At 34.8% G+C, this 24,338-nt stretch overlaps 2 protein-coding genes across 14 annotated transcripts; both read right to left on the reverse strand.

Moving 5' to 3' along the window:
- Positions 1-814: 814 nt before the first annotated feature.
- Positions 815-8,293, reverse strand: LOC124458436 (pre-mRNA-processing factor 17-like). 13 transcript variants are annotated; one of them, XR_006953177.1, is made up of 10 exons: positions 7,556-8,293; positions 6,810-6,859; positions 6,624-6,720; positions 6,435-6,558; positions 5,506-5,596; positions 5,274-5,353; positions 4,871-4,940; positions 4,544-4,705; positions 3,397-3,620; positions 815-932 (listed from the first exon to the last, which is right to left on the reverse strand). XR_006953177.1 is itself a non-coding variant. In XM_047008458.1 (10 exons), exons 2-10 carry the CDS (start codon positions 7,578-7,580, stop codon positions 3,522-3,524), a joined length of 798 nt encoding a protein of 265 aa, XP_046864414.1. In that variant the 5' UTR covers positions 7,581-7,601; positions 8,072-8,293; the 3' UTR covers positions 3,221-3,521. The 13 variants fall into 13 exon arrangements, 10 of the variants coding, with proteins under 10 accessions (XP_046864414.1, XP_046864411.1, XP_046864408.1 ...); XR_006953178.1 differs by lacking the exon at positions 815-932 and adding an exon at positions 2,678-3,214; XM_047008458.1 differs by lacking the exon at positions 815-932 and having other exon boundaries at positions 3,221-3,620; positions 7,556-7,601; positions 8,072-8,293.
- Positions 8,294-9,271: 978 nt separating this feature from the next.
- On the reverse strand, positions 9,272-19,400 carry LOC124458439. Its single transcript, XM_047008465.1, has 7 exons — positions 19,390-19,400; positions 12,129-12,251; positions 11,861-12,046; positions 11,564-11,666; positions 11,194-11,470; positions 10,864-10,945; positions 9,272-9,501 (listed from the first exon to the last, which is right to left on the reverse strand). Exons 3-7 carry the CDS (start codon positions 11,936-11,938, stop codon positions 9,469-9,471), a joined length of 573 nt encoding a protein of 190 aa, XP_046864421.1. The 5' UTR covers positions 11,939-12,046; positions 12,129-12,251; positions 19,390-19,400; the 3' UTR covers positions 9,272-9,468.
- Positions 19,401-24,338: the final 4,938 nt, after the last annotated feature.

The raw sequence follows: 24,338 nt of genomic DNA on the forward strand, positions 1-24,338 counted from the left end.
GGACAAACAAACTGAAAACAGTTAAACTTGTTTCGGAAGAAAAAGAATGGACGATATTAACCATCGTATCTAGCTAATTTTCAGGCTATTTGACAAACATCACCAGTTTCATGTCGACGACGGCAAGCACAGAAACAAGATTGGCTATTTCTTACAACTGTGCATGTCGCACACGGCATGAAATTGAAAATATTGACTGCAGTAAGAAAATTAGGATTTTTATAATTTGTTTTTTTGATAAAGATAAATTCAATGTTTTTATCCCACAAGATTTTCACATTAAAAAATGTCGAAATTTGGGCGTTTGATAATGGCGTAATTTTATTCATTTGTAAAGAAAATGAAATTGTGTAAAGTTACAATAGTTAATTTAAACACCTGAGATAAACATAACTTTCTCATGAGTTTATTTTGTTGCTGTAAAATCTTACCATCATAAATCGTTGGTTAAAAGTGACTTGTCTTTCGATCAATTGTCGAGACAAGAATCGTGATCTAAGAAAGAAAAATGCTCAGGAAAACGTTTTAAAACAGCCAAAGGCCAATAAACTGCATTTGACTTGGAGACACTGGAGATTGAAACGTCCCTAAAGAACAAAATCTTTTGATTTCCCATTCATAGCTTGCCATGTAAACGGCCTGGTGGACTCACAATATATATACGTCTTGTAAAATTACTGTCAAAAACGATGAAGGAGGAAAAAGATACTTACCATCTTAATATTTCTTCAGTTATAAAGCAGTTCAGACGAAGTAGAATAACAATTCGTACATAGCTCAGCCTCAAGGGAATGGTAAACAAAAGCCAAATACGTTTTCATCGTGGTCAATAATCAATTTCTTTATTTATATAAGTCCTCCATCATGGTGAATTAAAACCACCAACATTTGTTCTATGTTTCTCGATCGTATTAACAGAAAAATGTTCACGTCTAAAATGAGGCAAAGAATTAACATTAACAAAAACGAAAACTTTATAAGAAGACGTATATTTAGGTCACATATTTTGTATAAACATATTAATGGCGTTTACATTTCACACTTCAATCAAAGAGAGAGTTCTCTCCTAACAAGAATATCAAAAATCGCATTTACCTGAACATGTTATAGAAAAAGTCAAAGATATATTTCGCTTTCGGCAAATATTCTTCGTGTATGTAGGAAGATAAAGATTTAAATAACGCATTGAAAGTTTGAGTTGATCTTAAAATATGCCCCAAATTACGGAAAGCGTGTGTTTTCTCATTGGTCAGTTCTTAGGCGTGTACTTAATTCTACATGGTACACAAGTAAAAATGACTTGCTAATTTCATCTCATTTCTTTTTGTTTTTTATGAGCGAACGCTTTAATTTTTAAGGTTTGCTTCTTGCGTAAAGCCTGGTTCACATGTGATTAACACATGACTGATACATACCTGTAACGATGTCTGCGTTGTTCTTAAGGCAAATGTAAAAACTCATCGCTGACACACTAATGTTGTTTCAGACAGTCGCAGGAGTTACCTGCAGTATACCGCCGAAATGCCGTTAGAGTTGAGTTGAGTTCAAGTTTCCAGGCATGTCGACGGCTAAACGGCGGTGTACGGAACATATTTTGGTTATTTATGTTAAATGTGAACGCTTCTCAGATTGACCGGCGGCAATATTTCCCATCATGCATTTGGGTAAAAAGATGGCGGATGGATTTTCAACACAGGACATGGAAGCAAAAAAAGACTCAATGGAACAATACACATTATTCTCTTTTTTTCAAACCGGCTATCCCATCTTTGATGTATTTTGAAATGACTGTTAAAAGGGCCGCACAATTTGCAAATAGTAACGCTATTGTCAAATTACGAAGTACGATTTTGTCAAATTCAAACTGCCGCTAAATTTTTGTGGTCTATCGACGATTTGAATTATGTCATGGAAAAGCATCGCAGACATGCCTCAGCCTACCTCAGCCACAAGATCAGAAAGCATCTCAGGCTTGCCCTTAATAATGCCTCAGTAATGTCTCAGTCATATGTGAACCAGGCTTGAGAAGAAAATTCTTTATGTCGTTGTAAGGGTAAGGTTATTTTCAAACGTCGCATTTTACATGAAACAAATGCATTAAAAACAAAAGAAAATGAGAAAAAAATCCTCGATATCTTTTGTTTTAAATGTAAACTCATTGACATAAAAAGCACTTAAAAATTGGCGGTATTTTTCGAGAACTCGAATATTCGTTAACTGCCTGAACGTACATTTCGACATTAATGTTTGTCATTATTTAAAATTTTCTGATGAGGAACAGGGCTAATTTTGAAAATATATAAGCAAATAACATAATGGTAAGGAAACATTAATTTCTTTTTAATTCATAGGTTAAAACGTTTTCAAAGGTAGTATTGAGAAATGTCTTCGACGAGGATCGGGGCATCTCATTACTAAGATATAGTGTAATTTATATTTCCACTTTTTTATATACCATTCCCAAATTTTTATTAATTTAAACGTTTGTTTGTTTAGAGATTTGATAGTAGACACCAATGTTCGATAGACTAGTGAAACGCAGGCAATAGCGAGATGCTTTTGACATTATGCAGATACATAACATAGAAAATGTAAACAACAAAGTTCTAGTGGTTGTGTTGGCAAAACCTTGTTATGGTGTTGTGTTTTGATAAATAACATTTTGAGTTCCCACCCATTTTTGTCAGATTATATCAATCATACTGGTATTTTGTAATTGTCAATCATAAAAAAGCAAATCCTTACGTACTCATCGAGTGCCTATTTTTTAGAAATTATCATTGTATAAAGAATGTTTCAATGATACATCCTGTATAATTATTAAAAGGAAACTTTAAAACGTTATAAGAACATTAAACAAACAATTGTCGAATGCGTCAGCAACCAACCTGATGAAACGGTAAATGAATTGAAGAAATAAAAATTTTAATAACATGAAAGTTGTTTAAAAGTCACTATTTGTTATTTGGCTTATTTTGATATCTATGTTGCATGTTTCGTTGTTTGTTCGTCTATGCTTAGTTAATCTTTTGCTTGCCTTTATGTGTCTGTTGATATCGAAAATAATGAGCTACAATGAAACAATGTTAGTGGTCCAAAAACAAAAGAATATTTGTCGAATAATAGAACAAATATTCTTTTGACACAAACCGTGCTGTGTTAATTGTTCACATACAGGACAGTGTAGAGTTGTAAAAAACCGAGAAATCGAACGCTAAAATTTGTTCAAATAAATTAATTTAGCTTTTACATCAATTCATGAATGTACTTACGACAACTAACTTTTTGTTTACTTGCAATAACACGATGTCGAGGGATATAGCGGGGTAGTTATACATAAATGTGTCTTAAAGTCCAAATCTCTCAAATACATACAATTTTACAGTAGATAAAAACCTTTCAAACTTTAGTTTCACAGGTTTAGGATTCTCTGCAGTAACAGCATCAACAATTTCTTTTCCAATCTTAAACGCTTCCTCTTTACTGGCACCTTTTACTAATACGAAAAGTCTATCGGTGTCCTATATTACCACACGACCACCCCACTCATCCCTTGTGTTCACGAGATTGATAGCTCGTTCCAGGGTCTCGCGTGCTTTACGAACAATGGCGTCAGCAATCTGATGAAAAACAGAAAAGAATATTCAGATGGTTTTAAGAGTAAAATGAATCCAGTATGACAATAAGAACTTGATAGATTTTCAATCTGAGCATGTGACTAAGTCTAGGCTCACGACAATCATAATAATCAACATGTATATATATTGTATATTTACCAATTAGCTGTAGTAAATATATTATATATTTATTGTATCTAAAATATATATGTGTATTGGTAGATATATAGTATATATACAATCAATTAATACAAAGTTTACGGCGCACGGTCTGTTTAGATGGAATGGGGAGAGCTATCGTTTGTTTAAATTTCTATCATGAATACAAAGTTTACGGCGCAAGGTCTGTTTAGATGGAATGGGGAGAGTTATCGTTTGTTTAAATTTCTATCATGAATACAAAGTTTACGGCACAAGGTCTGTTTAGATGGAATGGGAGAGTTATCGTTTGTTTAAATTTCTATCATGAATACAAAGTTTACGGCGCACGGTCTGTTTAGATGGAATGGGAGAGCTATCGTTTGTTTAAATTTCTATCATGAATACAAAGTTTACGGCACAAGGTCTGTTTAGATGGAATGGGAGAGCTATCGTTTGTTTAAATTTCTATCATTAATACAAAGTTTAAGGCGCAAGGTCTGTTTAGATGGAATGGGGAGAGTTATCGTTTGTTTAAATTTCTATCATGAATACAAAGTTTACGGCACACGGTCTGTTTAGATGGAATGGGGAGAGCTATCGTTTGTTTAAATTTCTATCATGAATACAAAGTTTACGGCACAAGGTCTGTTTAGATGGAATGGGGAGAGTTATCGTTTGTTTAAATTTATATCATGAATACAAAGTTTACGGCGCAAGGTCTGTTTAGAAGGAATGGGGAGAGCTATCGTTTGTTTAAATTTCTATCATGACACGATCAAAGTTACCTCAACACACGGCATTCGTCCTGAGAAGTTTGCTGATGTGTAACCATAAGTTACCTCAACACAAGGCATTCGCCCTGAGAAGTTTGGGGATGTGTAACTATAAGTGACATTTGTAATCAACTTTAAAGCAAGTTGTCGAGCATCAAGAAGTTGAAGAAGAGTCTAAAATGTGAATTATTTATGATATTGAATGATTAAAGAAAACAAACGAAGAGTGTAAAGGCATCTTTTTTGAACATGATGAAAACTCCATGACGTTTTAACTACTGGATCTTATAAAACATCAAAGATCGCTTCAAAAACAAAGGTTTAATAAAACCAACTTACTTTATCATCTTGACACTTTTTCGTGGCTTTCTTCACCATAATACGTGTGTATAATATCTCCTCTAACATTCTAAAATAAATCAAACTTATTGAACATATAATAGCCAAAGATATGAACACCCATTTAAGACAGTAAAGACTTAAGAAGGAACGCTATGTACATCGAATGACAAAGAAGGAACACTATGTACAATGAATGACAAAGAAGGAGCGCTATGTACATCGAATGACAAAGAAGGAACGCTATGTACATCGAATGACAAAGAAGGAGCGCTATGTACATCGAATGACAAAAAAAATTTGCAAAATATACAACAAAATGCATATGTTATTTTTTCAACAATCTTTTGAATCAATAAAAATGTGACCAGTAACCAAATGAATGTGAAATATCCCACATTACCTGGGCAAAATTCCTCGTCTTATGTTACATTTTACAAAAACAGAGCCGTTGGCGCTTACATGAATATCATCTTGCAGTTTCTGAAAGGAAATGTATTGTTTCAAATGTATTGTTTGTCGTGATGGTAATTTATTAAAATTCTCACCTCCAGTAATGTTGGAGGAACATTCAACGATGTACAACCAAACTCAAAATGAACAACGACATGTAAGACAGAGAAAATGACTTTTACCTTAATTTTACAATCCATGCTACACGACAGAAGAAGATGAGCAGATTTCGGAAAGAATCTTATTGCAGAAACACCTTTAGTGTGACCAGACCTAAGAGAAAGATAAAATAATACAATAATACATAAGTAAGAATATCTCCATTGCTTTCTTTTATCACGACGGTAGAAGGATGAACTACAGGAAAACAAATACTTAAATGTTATTAAAAAGTGCTGTATAAAGTGAATATTTGCATCAGGAAGTATCGTTACGTTTTGTCGAGGTTAGTAGAGTCCTGTGAAGGACTGTTGGTGTTGATGTTGACTGACGTTTCGACAACCTTAGCAGTAGTCATCTTCAGAGTCAAATGATAAGTAAATGTCAGGTTAGCCGTGTTTCTTAAAACAAGTGCTAAGGAAGTCCAATACAATATCTACAAACATACGTACGTAGTACTAGAACAAATCATTACTTTATAATAAATAATACACTGATAAATATGATTTTATAAACATATCAAATGATCACCTAAACGTCTTGACTCAAACAGAAGCATCGTATTAAAAACGCTCATATTTTAAGTTTATATTTGGATGAGACGCTTTCTCTAATGAATACTGTAATGTATAATTGAACTTCCTCAATACCATCAAGAATTATATCATAAACTGTCTTTAAACTTAATTCAATTATTGCGTGTTTTCCTTAAAATCTACAAAATTTAAAGCATATTGATGACTCGAAGTCAGACGTTCCATGGCGTTTCTAATTACATTTTAGTAAGTAAACTTTCATATTTCTTCCGTTTTTGTTTTACAGTAAAGTAACAGAAAACAAACAAATACAAGAACAACTAAAATTCAATAGCGTGTTTAACGTCATTTCTGGTATTTTAACTTCCATTTTTTGATTTTGAATAAATGAACTAAATGGAGAATTGTTTACATACCACGTATGAATATGTTGTTTTGGTAGAAAGCATCGTTCTGGAGGAGTATCTGACTTGAGATTAATGCCAAGATCTTGTGGAATGTGAAGATATGATCTTCCTTGATAGTCATATGCATCTTTAACTGAAAAATAATTACATTTGGTAAAGTTTAGGAAACTACAAGAAAGTATGAAAATTTTAACTTACTGTGTAATGTGGATTTCTCTTCTGAAGGTTTCATATCATCTTTCTTTGATTTGTTTTTCTTCGATAATTCATACTCCTCAAGTATTGTTGACTCTTCCTGTATTTACCAAGGTAAAATGCCAGAAAAATAATTGTTTGATTTGAAAAATATCTTTATAAAACTCTTTATTTGGGTAATTGAAATACCTCAGATGGTTTAGCAATAGTTTCTTCATCAACAAACTTACTCCATGGTCCTATAGGATAACAGAGAATAAGAGATAGTAGGACAACCTTTCAAAAGTTATGATTATTGTAGTAATCGCACCCTTGTATCCATCAATCACACCAGGATCTCCCTATCTCTCTCTTCCTCTTATCTCCCACCTGCTGTTTTGTAGCTTCAAACACAGTCAATCCCTTGCTATCCTTTGCTTTCTCAACACCCCAACAAATCTTAATGGATAACAATTGATATAAACATAAAACATTACCAAGTCTATTTACTAATAATTAAGAGCCATGTACTACATTATGTTTTAAGGTAATTTCATGACAAAGCACATTCATCATATTCCACTCAAATAAACATTCATCAGCTTGAATCATTTCAAAGTACTTGAGTGATATAATACTTCAGCATTATCCTATTCCAGACTTGATGCATTCACTGAGGAGCATATTTGATGTAGGAATGTTTAATACCCTCTACATATTGTGAATTATGTGTAAAAAGTTAGTCCAAAAACTAATAAAGGATGAAAAAGTTGGTTTGCATTGGGTTTTAGTATCAATCTACACTACAATAAATCATCCCTTCAATGTAAAACACATAAAATTTTGGAGAGATGTGCGTTCCTGCACTAACATGACTATCTTTGAAGATGTATGCTATATCATAGTTATGCTATAAGCACATTGTAACAATATTATATACATATATTGCAACTAACTTCTCTTCAATGTGAGCTGTGTCATCACTTGGATCTAATGCATAACCTGTGATTTATTAAAAACAAAAAGATCACACATAACTCATTAACAAATACATTTTTTCTCAAACTATGCTTGCTTTTCCTCTAACCGTAACTTGAAAATGTTTTTGTTGATTATCAAATTGAAATTTACTGATATGAGCTGGCTTAACATAGCCAGACAACATATTTTTATGTGCTCTTTGCTGCTTCGCTTTAAATGGATTTTGAGGTCCAACCTAAAATAGTAGACTTCTTCAAAATCATGATTTTGTCCATGTGCATGTAAATGGTGACAATGATTAAATTATTAACGTACCGAAGCAGAAAAGAGTTCGTCATACTTTGCCTTAAATGTAACTTCTTTCATTGAAGGATCGATGTGTCTTTTCCAATCAATTCCTTCTTTAAAGCATAGCAAATCGTATCATAGATTTTGCTTTGGTGTTGGTAGTTGCCTAGTTAGGACTTTGGATAAAAACTATTACACTTTACCTTAGCATCAACAATTGGCGCACTGTTTAAAAGAAACTTAGATTTTAGACCATCCATATTGACAGTTCTCTCGATTGACTTTTCATCTTCTTTAGATTTATCATTATTACTTCTCTCTTCATCAGAATAATCACTTTGATAAGACACCAATGATTTGGCACTTGCAGCTAAATCGAGAGATCGGAGCACAGACGCCATATTGAAATTTGTCACGTGAAACGTAAACTGAAAGATAAATATTAAATGTCACCATCGTTACGCGCGAATTGTTTTATCGTCTTGCCGCGAAATACGATTTTACCCACTTTATCTTTTTTGTAAAAACATCATCGTATGCGCATTGTCAACTTTCTTGTTCTCCTTCCATTGTATTGCTCTATAATAAAGCTAAATATCTTAACGTTTTAAGTTCTTTATTATTCGTGAAAAGCGGTATGTGGAATAACAATACGAAGGTATTGCAAGTTTAATTGCTTCATCACACTAAGCATATGCACATACATTAACTGAATTGCAAACACTACTTTCGCTGCAGAGTAAGTCAGAATACATGAAACTCTTGACAACTGCCGTATTGGCAATATTTTGGAAATAATTGGTAATAATTATAACAATATCAGCAGTGTTGTTATTATAGTATTTTAAATTTATAATAAGCTACTAAACATAAACATATTCTGACTTACCCGGAACTTCCACTGCATTGCACTACTTGCAAATTTTATGCAGTTATTTAGGTTATTTAGTTCAGACCTTTGCAGTGCAATGAGGGTGCAAGGCAACATGAATATAGGCCCTGACATGACATAGGATTAAAGTCTGCATTAAAATTCATAATATAGAAATGGAAATTAGTTTTGTTAATTATATGTACATAATTTATTTGGAGGTTTTGTCTCTCAAAAAAGCTTCAAAAAAGATAGAGCCCGTACTGAGCAAGCTAACTAGAGGTCAGGCTTTTGAGTCTTTGTTGCCAAAGATTGAGAAATGGTTTACCAAAGGTGTAAATTGCAGTACAGATGATGATTCAGTTGTTGATCCTTGCCATGTAACATCTATGCCAAGTATGGACCAGTTGCAACAATGGAGAAAAATAGTTGAGGCATCAAGTACAAGCAAAGGAGCATGTATCAACACATCACAAGGAAGGTTAGATATCAATTGCATCACCAATCTGCAAAATTTCACACCTTAAAAGCATACAAGTAGAAGTCGAAGAGGAAATTGCCTGGTTTTCACGACCATTGAACAAACCAGACACGGTGGTGGAACATCCATCAGCTGCTTCAATTACAGCCTTTCAGAAGCTTTTGTACAGAACCCCATACAGTGAGATTATGAAAGAACGAGGATTGTCATCCAATGAGATGTCCAGGTTATGTGTTGACAGATGGGTGTCAAGTGACCATATATGCTGGTTGACAACAAACCTAAACCAAAGGAAAACAGATACATATTATGTGTACCTCAATGGAACAAAACCACCCACAACAGCCCAACACCATGCTAAATATGAATTCATTTCAAATTTCTGTTTTGCCATAAATGTTGGTAAAAAAAAGCAATGGCAACACATTCCTTGGAGATGATTTGCACCCCGGAAACCATTAGGTACTTTGCTATGTAGACACTAATGACAAAACATTACATATGGGATTCATTAGGCTGGCAATTTCCTAACACTCTTCTACACATTTTAGATAAATTCATCAAGGCACATAATATTTGCGACAGCATAGCCAACTACTCAGTAACAATGACATGATCCTGATACCAGATGCCAGGTTAGAGGAGGACACAAGTGCACAATTGTTAAAGTGTATCCATTCCAAACATGTAGAAATGTTTGTGGCGTGGTTGTAATGATTATGATGGCTCTATCAAGCTATAACAAAGCCTTTTTCAAGAGCATGCTATCATTTTCTAAGCCAACCACAAAGAATATTCCATCAATATACCTAAGCAATCCCACACATTACAGCAGCATACTTGTGCGGAAAGTCGACTTCGAAGCAGAAGGGAGAATTGTATAATGTGTTAGAAGTGTTTTGGGATATGGAGCAGAGTGTTCCGAAAGCAGAGGACCTGAGAAGATTGGCGTCGACGGAAAGGAGAATGCTTAGGATGATGTGTGGTGTAACGTTGATGGATAGGATTCGAAGTGAAGAGATTAGAAAGAGTTGGTGTTGAGTGTATCGAGAATTGGGTAAGACGCCAGCGTTTGAGGTGGTTTGGGGGAGGGAAGAAAGTGCTGAAATTCGTAGAACGTTGCATATGAATGTTGATGGAGTCCGCAAACGAGGTAGACCGAGAAAGAGATGGATGGATGCTGTGAACAGTGATATGAAGGCGATGGGTATAACGAGAGATAGAGATAGAGATGTGTGGAAATTCATGGACCAGTCAACCCCCCTGGCGGGGATTAATACTGGCCGGTATATAAATGTTGTTTGTTTGTTTTGTTGTACTTATGGATTGTACTTGGATGTTGGATCTCAGATAATGTTGTTAACCTGGCATATGTATTACCACAGTTTTGGAATACACTACAAAAAGGGATTTTACCAGAAAATGAAAACACAGCAACAACTTGTAAAATTTCCAATAAATAGAGCATCAAGAGACTCAAAGTCACACAATCAGTCTTCAATAAAATGATGAAGGATAAAATAATGCAATGTATTTGAATTCAATGATGCAAATGATGCAGTCAAAAAGGTGTTTGAGATAGCATTGCTAATGTTCTTTTTACTAAATTGTCATTGTTAAACAAGTAATACGAATATACTCACTTTGGGACAAGCAGGACAGATATTTCCTTCATCAAGCTCAGGAATAACACAGCTCAACATGTTTAGTTTATGTCTGTAAATTCTGAAAAAAACAATGACACAAAGAAAGCAATTATGCACTCTTAAACAAATGACATAAACAAAATACAGTGCAAGACAGTAATACTTGAGGAAAAATCCTTTCCCATCACAAACTTTATCATTTTGATTCCCTCCAATTAAATACATCTCTTAAGATGAGATCCTTAGGCTATAAAATTGACTGCAACTTTCCCAGCAATTCATACGTAGTACAGCAGTGCAATAAATCAGTGACCTACATGCAGTTACCTATATTCTTCAAAAGCATCTATAATGACAGGATACATTTTTGGTGTTGCATAAGAAGAGAATATGTGGTTATGATTAAACTCTTCAAATGACTGACAAATGCTTTTTATTGATTCCTGGCATTCCATATGCACAGAATGAATCAATTCAAAAAAACTCAATTGCAAATGCAATTCTTGGTTTTTTGTAGGTGTTCCACCCCAAAGGCCAAATTGCAGAAGTTGAACAAACTCTAGAGAGCATGAGCAAAACTGTACCTCAACAGTAGAAAAGGTGCCTAAAAATTGAAAAAGATCCAAAATTATAATTGTGTTGGACCATCCCTGCTAAAATGAAAAAACTTTTGCAGCACATTTTACATATAACATACCTTTAACATCAACAACAGAAACACTTCTTTTGTGACGAGCTGTTTGGCATGAACAATCATACACCAGCATTTTCATGAGTTTATATTGCCAAAACATGCCATCCTACAAAGCAATGAATAACCTCGTAGAAATTAGTTGTAATCAATCCCCTTTCTTGCACTCATAAAAAATATTAGGTTACTGCTTCGTAGCATGTTTCAAAATGTAAAGCTTCATTTTATTTTTGCATTTTTTGTTGCAAGTGCTGAGAGAGTTAACTGTAAACACTTTTATAATATCTAGCTCATAAATGTTACCTTAAATATTTCAACATGATGACAAATATTTACGGTTGTGTGCATCTTTAACATACAGTTCTCACAATACTTTGCCATTGGACCACAATCGCTGCAAATTCTGACAAATCCACCTCCTCTCTCTCAACATGGCCATCCACATCATGATATGTGACAGCTACAGTTGCTTTAAACCTTTTATTGCTCCTACAAAAATTATCATAAAAATCTATAAAATGAAAATAAATGTTGAAAAGTCTAACAGCTATAAGGCCGTTATTTGCTGTACCTTGGCATCTTTTAAAATTACCAGCAAGAAAATCACAAATCAGAAAATATTATCGATATTACCAATGACACAATAACATAAGTTAAACGACCAAAGTACAACGTATGTATCTCCCACGACTACCTGCCGACGTTTTGTACCCGTACTTTACCGGCTTTTAGCCACGTCTCATAAGACGAGTTGGGTTATTTGCATTGAGCTCTATAAGACCTGGAGGGGCAAAGGGGCCTGGGCCTCGTGGTCAAAAACATGGCGGTAATGGCGGATTTTGGTTGTCAAAACTTCCACTTTGAGAAAAATTTTTAACATTCGCTCCCTCCCGAATCCGGATGTCTATTCCTGTGTGTATTAATGACAACCAGCGAAAACAACCACGATATCGTAAGCATCAAATATTGAAAATAATGCTTCAGGTTTTTGTGAAATAGACACACACATTTAAAAGAGGTAAATCTACTGTAAAATAGCGTATATGTTTTCAAGTAATGCTTTAGCTATATTAGAAATAAATATCAAACGGCATTCTTTACACTGTCAATGTGTCGTTAAGCTTTAATGCATAATCCCATGCGCAATACTTGTGTTTTTGACTATTTGTAAACAGCTTGGTGGAACTGTCTTTCTTGAATAGATGGGTAAATCTTAGTTAAAATGTCCAAAAAGGAGTTAGAAAAAGTTAGCTTACCCCTACGACTTAAGTCGACTGGAAATATATTATAAGTAGGTATGTAATTTTTGAGTTTTTTGGTAGGATTGATTCTGGGTGTCTTATAAAGTATTATGATATTCTGATAAATCTACTGAGAACTTATGAGGAAAATATCTTGAACTAGAAGAGCAAAAGAACGAAATTCAGAAATTCTATAATCATGTTGCTGGTTCTGTTTTGAGCCAAGATATTAGAAACTGGATTGTTATTGACAACCATGGATCTACTACTGAACAGAACTACATTAATTTCCCATTTAAAATACTATTTCTTAAATCAAAGTGCATTGTTTCTCTGACATAACACTTTTCTTATTGCTGCATGAAGGCAAACCTGTTTAAATAATTATAATGTAGGTGAAGATATTTAGCATGTTGTATAATTGTTATTATACAGACATTATTTATAATATTATGGCCTTGTGTAATGTATGTCAAGAACTTATTAATTCTCAAAAATGCTAACCTTCTTGCACTACTTTTCTTTGTTTCCTTACAAATTACAGTTACTATACTAATTTTTTCTAGGTTCAAACAACTTGACAATTTTTGAATTTTACATTATGCCTTTGAATTTTTCTTTTTGTCTTTTGGTAAAAATATCAGTGAATGACTTAAAATCAAGTTTATCTAAAATAATATTTTGTACAAAGTAACTATACATAATTGGAAAAGTCTCATGTTGAAGGCAGATGTGGCTTCTTTTACTAGATTGCTACTCTTATTCTTTTAAATGATATCGTAATTCTTCAAAAGACATAAAAGTTCTTTGCCATCAATTTTGCTTCTTCCACATTCAACTTCATTGCAACCAATGCATCTTATGTGAATTTTTAATCACCTGGAATTGAAAAACGTATGGATTTTGTCAGATGATGCAGTACTGTATTTAATGTTTCATGCATGTCATGATAAGCTTTTCTTGAGCAAATATTTCAAGGTAGGAGCATAATTCGGCACATTATTTTGATTTTTATCTTGATTTTCATGTACTAACCTGTTTACTACAACAAACAGTTCATTTAGAGAAACACCAGATGGCATTTATAAAACTTTTAGCATAAAGCAAACCTTTACACACCATCATCATGATTGTACATAATCTGTCAAATTGTCCAGGCTAGCTGTTTAATACAGATATTTTTTATTGTACGACATGTACCAAAGAGCTCATTAATTAATCTTGCACTGCATTTGATTTCAATACAGCTCTGTCCTTAATATTTGCTTCATATTTTCAGAAAAATATCATGAAAAAATCCTCCATTTCAACTCAGTTGAAACAAGGAGTTTTAAGATATGCATATCTCGATAAGAACTGGTTGCTTTGCCTCGTCTAGCAATCGATTAAGTAAAGAACAAATAAGACTGGATAAACATAACTTAAATTATAACTTAGGAGTAAAAACACTCACAAAATATATACCATCACACTTCAAGTATTGACTTAAAACAAAACACTGAACACTTTAAATGGTAAACAATCTTACGTTGCTTACCGGTATCATGAAATGTTTCCTTTTCTGGCATTACTTCAGCATCCGTATACCAAACAAGTTTGCAGCATGTTTTAAAGATAAAATTTCTAAAAGTTTTTGTGCTTGGCATTGATATTTTATATAATCGCAATTGTGGTTGTCAAATCCGGGTGGGCGAAAAAAATTTCATTTTATGAGCCCGCGTCTTTCCGCTGACTTTGACAACCAAAATCCGCCATGTTTTTGACCACGCGGCCGCGCGCTAATGATTTATAGTAATTTGGTTGACGTTTCCCCTCCAGTTATTATAGAACTCAATGGTTATTTGTTTGGTTGGTAAGATGAAAGGCGTTTTTGTTCCGGTATAAAGGAGCCTTTTTCCTAGGTATAAAGGAGCCTTTTTCCTAGGGGTAGGGTGACATACTCACGTGACCGGAAACGTAAATCATTTAAATTATTCCACAGAATCGACGAGAACGCCGCAGCTGAGAAATCATGTAGTTGGTTGTGTCTTGAAATCTTTTTGAATTTGTAAAGGTATGTTGACTTTAAACTTTATCTTTCGTTGTTATATTGTATTTTGATTTTGTGATTTAATGTTTCATGTCCATTTATCGATTATTTTGTTTTCCTGTAAAAAAATTCTACTTCCGCGTTATGTACGTATGTAAATGTTTTATAAAGATATATTTGTTGATTTTGGTGAGATTTTGGAACTAGCTCGAATCAAGTTTGGAAATTTAACTTGTTAACTTTCATATATCTTTATATAATAATAAAAAGAAATAAATTTCTACTATATAATAGTGTAACGTTGGGCCGTAGAACGGTCAGATTTGGATCCTCATGTCCCTCGGTATATGCACTTGCGCCAGGAAAACATACACTTGCCACGTATCGTTATTATTATTATATTATATTTAATTATACGAGTTACATTGAATTCTGCTATCCTCTATTCATCTCTGGTCTTGTCTTTATATAATAACTAAAGGGAGTGTTCCCCGTCATATCCTGCACGTAATAGTGGGATGACTTAGTTCCTTCTAAGCGCGTTATAGTGCTTTCATGCTTTTGGTTGGGCTTGTGTTGGCTTAGTAGCGCGTTGTGCTTACTCACATCGTATATCCGTTGACGCACAACAACTATGACTAAGCTTGATTCGTCGCTACAATAGTAATGTTCTACATCGATACACATCATGTGCATGGTCACGAGGTAGTAAAGGAAATAAGATATTCATGGATAATTTCGTAAAAGCACTATTGCTAATGCGCATTTAATATACACGACAAGTTATTTAAAAATAGACATGTTTCGACATCTCATGAATCCATCTTCAGTTTGAGTGAAATAATAAGTGATACAGGGTTTATATAAAAGTAATATGATATATAAATTACAACAATAAAAAGAAAATAAGATAAATTAATGTATCATATTACTCTTACATAAACCCAATCACTTATTATTTCACTTATACAGAAGATGGCATAATGAGATGTCGAAATATGTCTATTTTAAAAAACTTGTCGTGTATATTAAATGCGCATTAGTAATAGTGCTTTTACGAAATTGTGTAATAAAAATTAATGCCCAAAATAAAGTTTTGATTAGAGCCATAGAAATAGACCAAAAAATATTGTAAAATTGAATTTATTGTAACGTTTCGTCTTTACCCAAGACATCTTCAGACAAATAATAAATAGGATGTTAAGACAAGATATTATATTTACAAAAAGGTGTTAAATTACTAGTAAAGGAGGCGGTGTCAAATGGATTATATGATAAGGAAGTTAGGAAGTTAAAGAAAAATTAAAAGAGGTTAAGTCGAATGGAGTTTCCTTGTGCGGTAAGTGAAGGCTTGTATTTATTGATTAGAAGGCTCTCATGAATGGAGAGTTCATAAGAATCGTTAGAAGAGGAGATTATTTTAAAGTCGTGTTTTGGGGGGTGTTTCCAGTTGCGTTAATTTGAGCAGAGATGCTTGATAACGCAGGGTGGGAAACTTGGTTGCCTGTTAGGGGGGATATTCCAAAGTGCTCCGAAAATCTGGTGTGTAGATGACGTGTGGTCACCGCATGTGTGGTCACCGCATGTGTGGTCACCGCATCTTCAACCTTTGTTCTATTTACGAAAATTTTCATTCACAACTTGAATTTACAAGAAAGTCACTCACCAAAAACGGTTTTCCTTCACGTATAATTGACCAAATCACACGTGGCTTCCTTAACAACACCTTTGCCCCCAAAACACCTGTCTTGACTGCTCACAAAATGCCCAGCTATTTTTGTCTTCCTTTCACTGGCATACACTCCCTTCAAATTCGTACACAAATCAATAGCCTTTGTGCTGCAGCCTTCCTACATATATCTATTAAATTTGTTTTCCGCCCTTCCCAACGTATCTCTTCTTTCTTCCCCTTGAGGACAAAATTCCCAAACCTCTCAGATCTGGTGTAGTCTATTTATTCAACTGTCGAAGCTGCAACGCCTCGTATGTGGGTCAAACCACACGTCATCTACACACCAGATTTTAGAAGCACTTTGGAATATCCCCCCTTACAGGCAACCAAGTTTCTCACCCTGCGTTATCAAGCATCTTTGATCACATTAACGCAACTAGAAACACCCCCAACTTAGACGACTTTAAAATAATCGCCTCTTCTAACGATTCTTATGAGCTCTCCCCATTCATGAAAGCCTTCTAACTAATAAATACAAGCCTTTACTTAACGTGCAAGGAACCTTCATTCAACTTAACCTTTTTTAATTCCTCTTTATTTTACTTCCTAACTTCTTTATCATATGATCCATTTGACACCGCCTTCTTCAGAAGTAATTTAACACCTTTATGTAAATATAATATCTTGTCTTAACATCCTATTTATTATTTGTCTGAAGATGTCTTGAGTAAAGACGAAACGTTACGATAAATTCAATTTTACAATTTTTTTGGTCTATTTCTATGGCTCTAATCAGAACTTTATGTTGGGCATTAATTTTTATTACACGAATTTCCAATACACATTTATGCCCTGTCTACACGTATCCGGATAAATTTGAAAACGCAAAACTTTTTTTACGGTATTAAAAACTTCCGCGTCCACACGTAATCGTTTTCGGATCGTTTTCGCCCGTCCACACGTATCCGGATAAATTTGACAACACTGATAAAATTCCATTTGAGCATGCGCTTCAGACAAGATGAGCCTGCAAATAACGTGTACGTATATGTTCTTTCTTGACACTTGACATTCTTCTGCGCATTGTTATTAAATACAATTCAAAAATTATGTCAAACGAATTAGAAAATTCGTCCAAATCCAAGAAGAGCAAAACCGAAAACTTTGTGTGGACGGGCGATGAAGTGGAGCTCCTTTTAAACGTTGTTCTAGAGTACAAAACTGCAAGAACTGCGGAGAATGTTGACTGGGAGACATGCCAATCTAAATATTCTGATATTTTGAATTTACTCCTCGCTCAATATCCATCTGAACATGATGCAGCCCAAATTGAAAAAGAGTTTCCCCAACAGAATAATGAAGTCAATAACTCAATTATTACTTCAAAACTAAAAGCTATCAGACTCAAATTCCGCGCTGCTGTTGATTGTGGTAAGAAAAGTGGGCATGGAAGAGTTGTGCTGATTTATTTCGAGAAATGTCAGGAAATATGGAGAGGCTCACCAGCTACGACTACAATGGCATCTGGAATAGAGACGCAAGAAATTCAACAAGAGTTTGACTCAAGTTTAATATGTCCCAGTCCCGCCAACTCTATTGGTACACCCATAGCTTCCTCAACATCCAGCAGCCCTCATACCGAAATACCTACTCTTGACGATGAAGAAAATGAACGAAACTGTGTTTCTGAACAAAGAGAATTTTTAAATTCTAAATTGAAGAATTATAGACAAAACAGATTAAAGAGAAAGTTATCAACAGACGAACAACTCCTGAATGCCATGCAAGAAGATCTTGAAATAAAAAAACGTCTTCTTGAAAAGATTGACGAAGTGGATAAGCAGCAGGCTACCCAAATGAAGAAATTCTCGCAAAATATGGAACAACTTACTGGGTGTATTGTGGAAGGTTTTTCTATGCTTCGCCAAGTAATGCTGCATCCTCAACCATTACCTCCCCATTTGCAACTTCGCTTACTGGTTACAACAGCAAATGGGACAGACCACAGGCTGCACAACCCATGAATGTAGAAAATAGCACATTGCACTTTAGTCAGTTTACAAATGAAAATTTTTTAATATAATATTCATTACTGAAATGAACATAGAGTGATATGTATATTTTATAAGGTTGTAGTTACTTAGTAACAAATATTGCATAGTGAGATGAAAATAGTTTGGGTTAAAATAAAAAATAGGTTTTGTTAAATCATTGTTTATTGAAGTTTTGGTTTGTCTATGGATCAAAGTACCTTGTCAATATCCTTCTGATTTTTTTACCTTCAGCTTCATTACAGTCAGTTCTGAATTTATTGTTGGCAATAACTGGCTGAAATTGTTTGTCATACTCGACAGAAGCAGTGACCTTTTCTTCTGCAATTCTTTCACCACTAATTTCACAAAAATTATGTAGTACAAAGCATGCATACACCACAAAAGGTAGCTCATCAAAATTAATATCCATTGGACGCTTTAAAGCTGCAAATCGAGCTTTGAGTCTACCAAAAGCACATTCAATGACCATCCTTGATTGGCACAAAGTCATACCGAAATACTGTTCCTGCTGATTAGACCCACCATTAATGGATATGCAGGGTCGCCTAATATAAAAATAGGAACTGGATCTTCATCAGTTAAAATCTTGCGTTGACATGGTGGTATCTTGCCATTCTTCAACAATTGGTTTAGGCTGGAATTTGAAAAAACACTTGCATCATGCACACTTCCAGGCCATTTCACATCCACATCCATAAAACAGTATTTATGGTCACATATAGCTTGCACATTCAAACTGTAAGTACCTTTTCGGTTAATATAGTCAGTAGGATTTTGTCGTGGCTGCTTTATTGGAATGTGTGTTCCATCAATTGCACCCAAGCACTGTGGAAAACCATGTGCTCTGTAAAAATTGTTCACTTTTTCTTGCACATTCTCTTCAGTAAATGGCAATGTTACATACTTTGGTCCAAGGTGTATTGTTATTGCCTTGCATACCTTTCTCACAATTTTGGAAACGGTCTGTCGAGAAATTCCAAACGCATTTGCAGTCTTTCTCATACGACCTTCATCACTGAGATAATACAGTGTGATAGCAACTTGGGTCAACACATCAACAGGAGATCTCATGATAGTTTTTTCCCCTTGGATGTAGGGTCTTAATTCTTCGGCTAGTCTGTCAATGGAAACTCAAGACATTCTAAAATTTTCTCGCCATTCTTCTGGGACTACTAGTTCACGTATAAAACCGTTCCACCAAGCATTTGTTCTTCCAGGTCGAATCCAAAATCTTCGTTTTTTCCTTTGACGCTTCTTGCCTAACCGCTTGACAATCCCCCTTCCGGTACCCAAGCAACGAAAGCTCACGAATAATATTCATACGATTTCGAATATATTCTCCGTGAGAATTCAACACCGCATTATAAAGCTGGACGCATGATATTATGCTTGAAATAAGGCAAATCAATATCGCAACAACCTTTCGTGTTTCCGCCATGTTTGACCAAATAATAGTTATACGTCATCGCTTCTGTATTTTTACGGTTTCACCCGTCCACACGAGACTAATTTTTTTCCGTTTTCCAAAAATTCCACTCTGGATAGCGTTTTCAAAAGTATACGGTTTGTGTGGGCGTTTTATCCGGATACGTGTGGACGGAACGTACATCCATAAAAAAAGTTTTGCGTTTTCAAATTTATCCGGATACGTGTAGACAGGGCCTTAATATAAACGACAACTTTTTTGAAAATAGACATGTTTCAACATCTCATGATGCCATCTTCAGTATGAGTTAAATAATAAGTGATACAGGGTTTATATAAAAGTAATATGATACATAAATTACAACAATAAAAGGAAATAAGATAAATTAATGGGGAGCGTCCGAACGTATTATAAAATAAATATTATATTGAATTTAAAACTTGAACATTAAAGGGTTATTTTTGTGGAGTTTGTTAATGTGGAGTGCTTCTTTGATTTTAAGGGTGAATGAGGTGTCGGCAGTGTCGATGATTTTGAAGCAAGAGGGTGAATAATTGGTTTTACATGAGTGAGATTTAAGAAGGTGTCGGTAGATATGAGAGTTTTGTCTGTTGTGGCATGTTCCTGATTCTGGTGGGTAAATGGCGTGAAGTTTCGCCAATTTATCGGGAATTACATCCCGCGCAATTGAAGTCATATACCACCATAGATTTAATTGAATCAGGGATTGGGTCTTTTAATGAGAAAAGGTTTTTGATTTTGAATGATATGAAAATCAGTCGAATGTCAATATCTGTACAGAAGCGTTTCATAATGTTTGTAAGTCTGCGCTGTGTGTGTCGAGTAATGTCCGATGTGTGGTAGTTTGAAGTATAGAGTTGTTATTTTGGAATTTTCATTTGTGTTGGTTGTGATCGTCGTGTCAGTAGTTTTGGTGTTTAGTTTGAGGTTGTTGCTTTTGTTTCTTGCTTTCTTTCTCAACCGGTGAAATTTATTACTATTTATGACACTAAAACTGTCCTATTTTGTCTCTAACAAGGACAAACTTCCTTCACTTTCTCTCAGTAATCTTATATATGAAATAACTTGCTCTGGCTGTGGTAAAACGTACATCAGCATGACACAAAGATGCCTGTCTGTACGGCTCAGAGAACATGCAACCAGACTCTCTTCTAGTGCAGTTGGCCAGCATTTCTCTGAGTGCGAAAACGCTCAATTCCTGGCGACTCTACAAAACCAGTTCTCACAACTCAATGATCTCCCTCCCTCCCAGAACCCTCTCCTATAGAAAACCTTGTATTCAACAACTATAAAATACTTCACTCAACCAAATCTAACAACTACCACATTCTTGCTTTTCTTGAAGCACTACTCATTAAACATAACAAACCTTTTCTAAAAACGGGACTTAAGGCTAGTAAAGAATTACAACTCTTTTCTTAATTTATAACACACTCATTCTACCAGTCGGGTCAGCAGTTTCAATTCATCTTTTGTAATACTACACCTCTTCCAACTCATTGTAAATATCACACTATTTAATTTCTATTGATTATTTCCGTTTACTTATTTCATGCGTTCTAAATATATATGTGTATGTTTGGTTTTAAATATCATTCTGTCTGAGGATGACTTTGAAATAAAGTCGAAAATTTACAGTTTACTTCTCGTCTTGTTTTGATTCATATTTTGCAATCTCAAGATGTCTTGTTTCTTCGGAATTTGTTTTATATTATACGTTGCTTTGTTTGTTGTCGAGATATCGTTTTACGGTTCTGTTAATAAAGTGAAGTGGGAAAGAGTTTGGTAAAAGAGTGGATGTGATGTTTTTATGTCTCGTTGAAAACCATTGTTTGTACTGTTAAGTTTGTATGCTCTGTCGATTAGTGTGCGTATAAGTCCGGTTTTGTATGAAAGGGGTGTGAAACCACTATTCACCCTCTTGCTTGAAAATCGTCGAGACTGCCGACACCTCATTCACCCTTAAACTCAAAGAAGCACTCCACTTTAACAAAACTAACCCTGACCTCAATGTTCAAGTTTTTAAATTCAATACATTATTTAGTTTATAATACGTTCGTACGCTCCCCATTAATTTATCTTATTTCCTTTTATTGTTGTAATTTATGTATCATATTACTTTTACATAAACCTTGTATCACTTATTATTTTACTCATACTGAAGATGGCATCATAAGATGTCGAAACATGTCTAATTTCAAAAATTGGCTTTTATATTAAATGTGTATTGGCAATAGTGCTTTTACGAAATTATGGAAAATTCGATTTCCGCTCGGCAAGTCTCTCGCTACTATTTTACGAAATGCTGCCCTACTTTTACGGTGTATACCCATTTTCATCCACTATGTCTCTGTTTGGTTGGGGTGGAACAAGTTCAAACGTATCATGTTCAATTAACGCTTTCATTTCGTCATTCATGGCTTTTGCCATTTTACTCTTTCATTGGAGCTTATTGCTTGGGAATAGATCGTTGGGACGTTGGATACTCTATAGCAATAATCTACGGTATATGAGACAGTAACCTCCCCTGAAACTTCTTCTGTCACATACTTGTCAAGATATTTAGGCTTACTTCTTATCCTAGTGGGGTATCTTGATTCTCTAGATGTCTCTGGAGCACTAATGTCTTCTTTAGTTGTTTTGGGGATTCTTTCATGCAATTTTGCTATCTGAGGTGCAAGTTTTTCATCATCTATCATGCCTAGTTTTGTTTTCCCTAAGAATCGATTTGAATTTCTTGTTTTAAATTAAGTGTCGTTATCAATTCTTATGCGCTTCACATTTCCGTAAGGTGCAACATCTGCTAAAAACTGTTTTAATGCTTGTGGTATATCGCTTTTATGCTTCAGAAAATAGACCATATTCAATCCTGAAAAATCATCCACAAACGACAATGCATATCTAAACCCTTCTCTTCCTTCCGGATCAATGGGACCTGCAAGATCGGTGTGAATAAACTCAAGAGGACCCTCGCCTTTTTATCTTCCAGCTTACTTTTCGTTTGACACATTTTACATTGCGTACAAACCTCACACTCAACTTCCCTCAAGTCTGTGATTTTCATCCCCTTAACCACCTTTTCTAGTTTCCTAACATCCTTGTAGTTGCAGTGACCTAGAACATTGTGCCACTCGTAAAGGGAACATGCATTTTTATTCCAAGATAATATGCTATTTCTTTAGTAAAGTTTGCCTTTTTGTCTTATTCCAAACATTGAGCCATCAGGGCACTGTACATGCATATTGTGTTTATCTAATTTGACTTTTGCCTCCTTTTATACAGCAGCATTTACCGAGAATATATTTTGATCGTAAGATGGGACATAAAAGGCATTACTTAATAAGACATCCTGCGCATTTCCATGCAAGTCAACTAATTTGACTTTAGCTGTACCTTTACCGACTACTACGTTGGCCTTACTGCCATCTGCTAATTCAATAACATGCGCTTTACTATCAAATTTACTATCAAAATCTATAAATTTTCACTTATCATTAATAATGTGACTTGCAGCTCCTGTGTCCACCAGTCGTGTTAAATTCGCTTGATCTTTATCCTTCACGTCCGTTTAAGCGTTCTCTTCTCCATCCTTTGACACGAATAAAAAGAAGTGTTGCCGTTCACTGTCACAGCGCTGCCCTTTTAGCTGACTTGGACGTTTCTTTCGTCTTTCGGCAATCTTTCGTGTCGTGGGTCTTGGTCTTGCATATGGAGCACCATTTGTTCCCTTTCACTCGTCATTGTGAGCTTTTGTGTCCCTTTCTTCCATGCACATTTGAAATAATTTCCGTCAAATTTTGGTTTCACGTACATAACGTTATCACCTAACGGTTTGACATTTTCTTCATGACTTCGTAACGAGTTTTTAAATTCCGTAAATGTCATTTGTCTTTCCCTTTGAACTGTTACGGTAGCAAAGGCATCGTATGTGCTTGGCAGACCCTTTAAAACCATTGCAATGAGTAGTGCATCACCTATTATCTCCTTGGCTTCTCTTAAAGCTGTTGCCGATCATTCCGCTTTTAATATATAATCTGTGACAGTCTCGTCGTCACTTTTGTACAGCGAAGTGAGCTCCATGGAAAGAGTGATAACGCGAGGTTTTCCTCTGCCTTCATAGTGATGTCTGAAAATTTCTAAAGCTCTCCGTTCATTGTCTTTCGCCTCCCGAATGACAAGAGACAAACTTCTGTTGTCCAGACATTGGACCAACTCTGCAAAAGCGTCAGCCAGTTTTGAAGCACAAAAATACAAATATAGCAATGACTAAGAGTAAGGTTCATGAAAATATTGCAATTCTGGAAGTATTATAATATGAAAACATTTCATTAAAATCAA

This window comes from Xenia sp. Carnegie-2017, unplaced genomic scaffold (assembly GCF_021976095.1).
Source record: "Xenia sp. Carnegie-2017 unplaced genomic scaffold, XeniaSp_v1 HiC_scaffold_6, whole genome shotgun sequence".
Classification (NCBI taxonomy): domain Eukaryota; kingdom Metazoa; phylum Cnidaria; class Anthozoa; order Malacalcyonacea; family Xeniidae; genus Xenia; species Xenia sp. Carnegie-2017.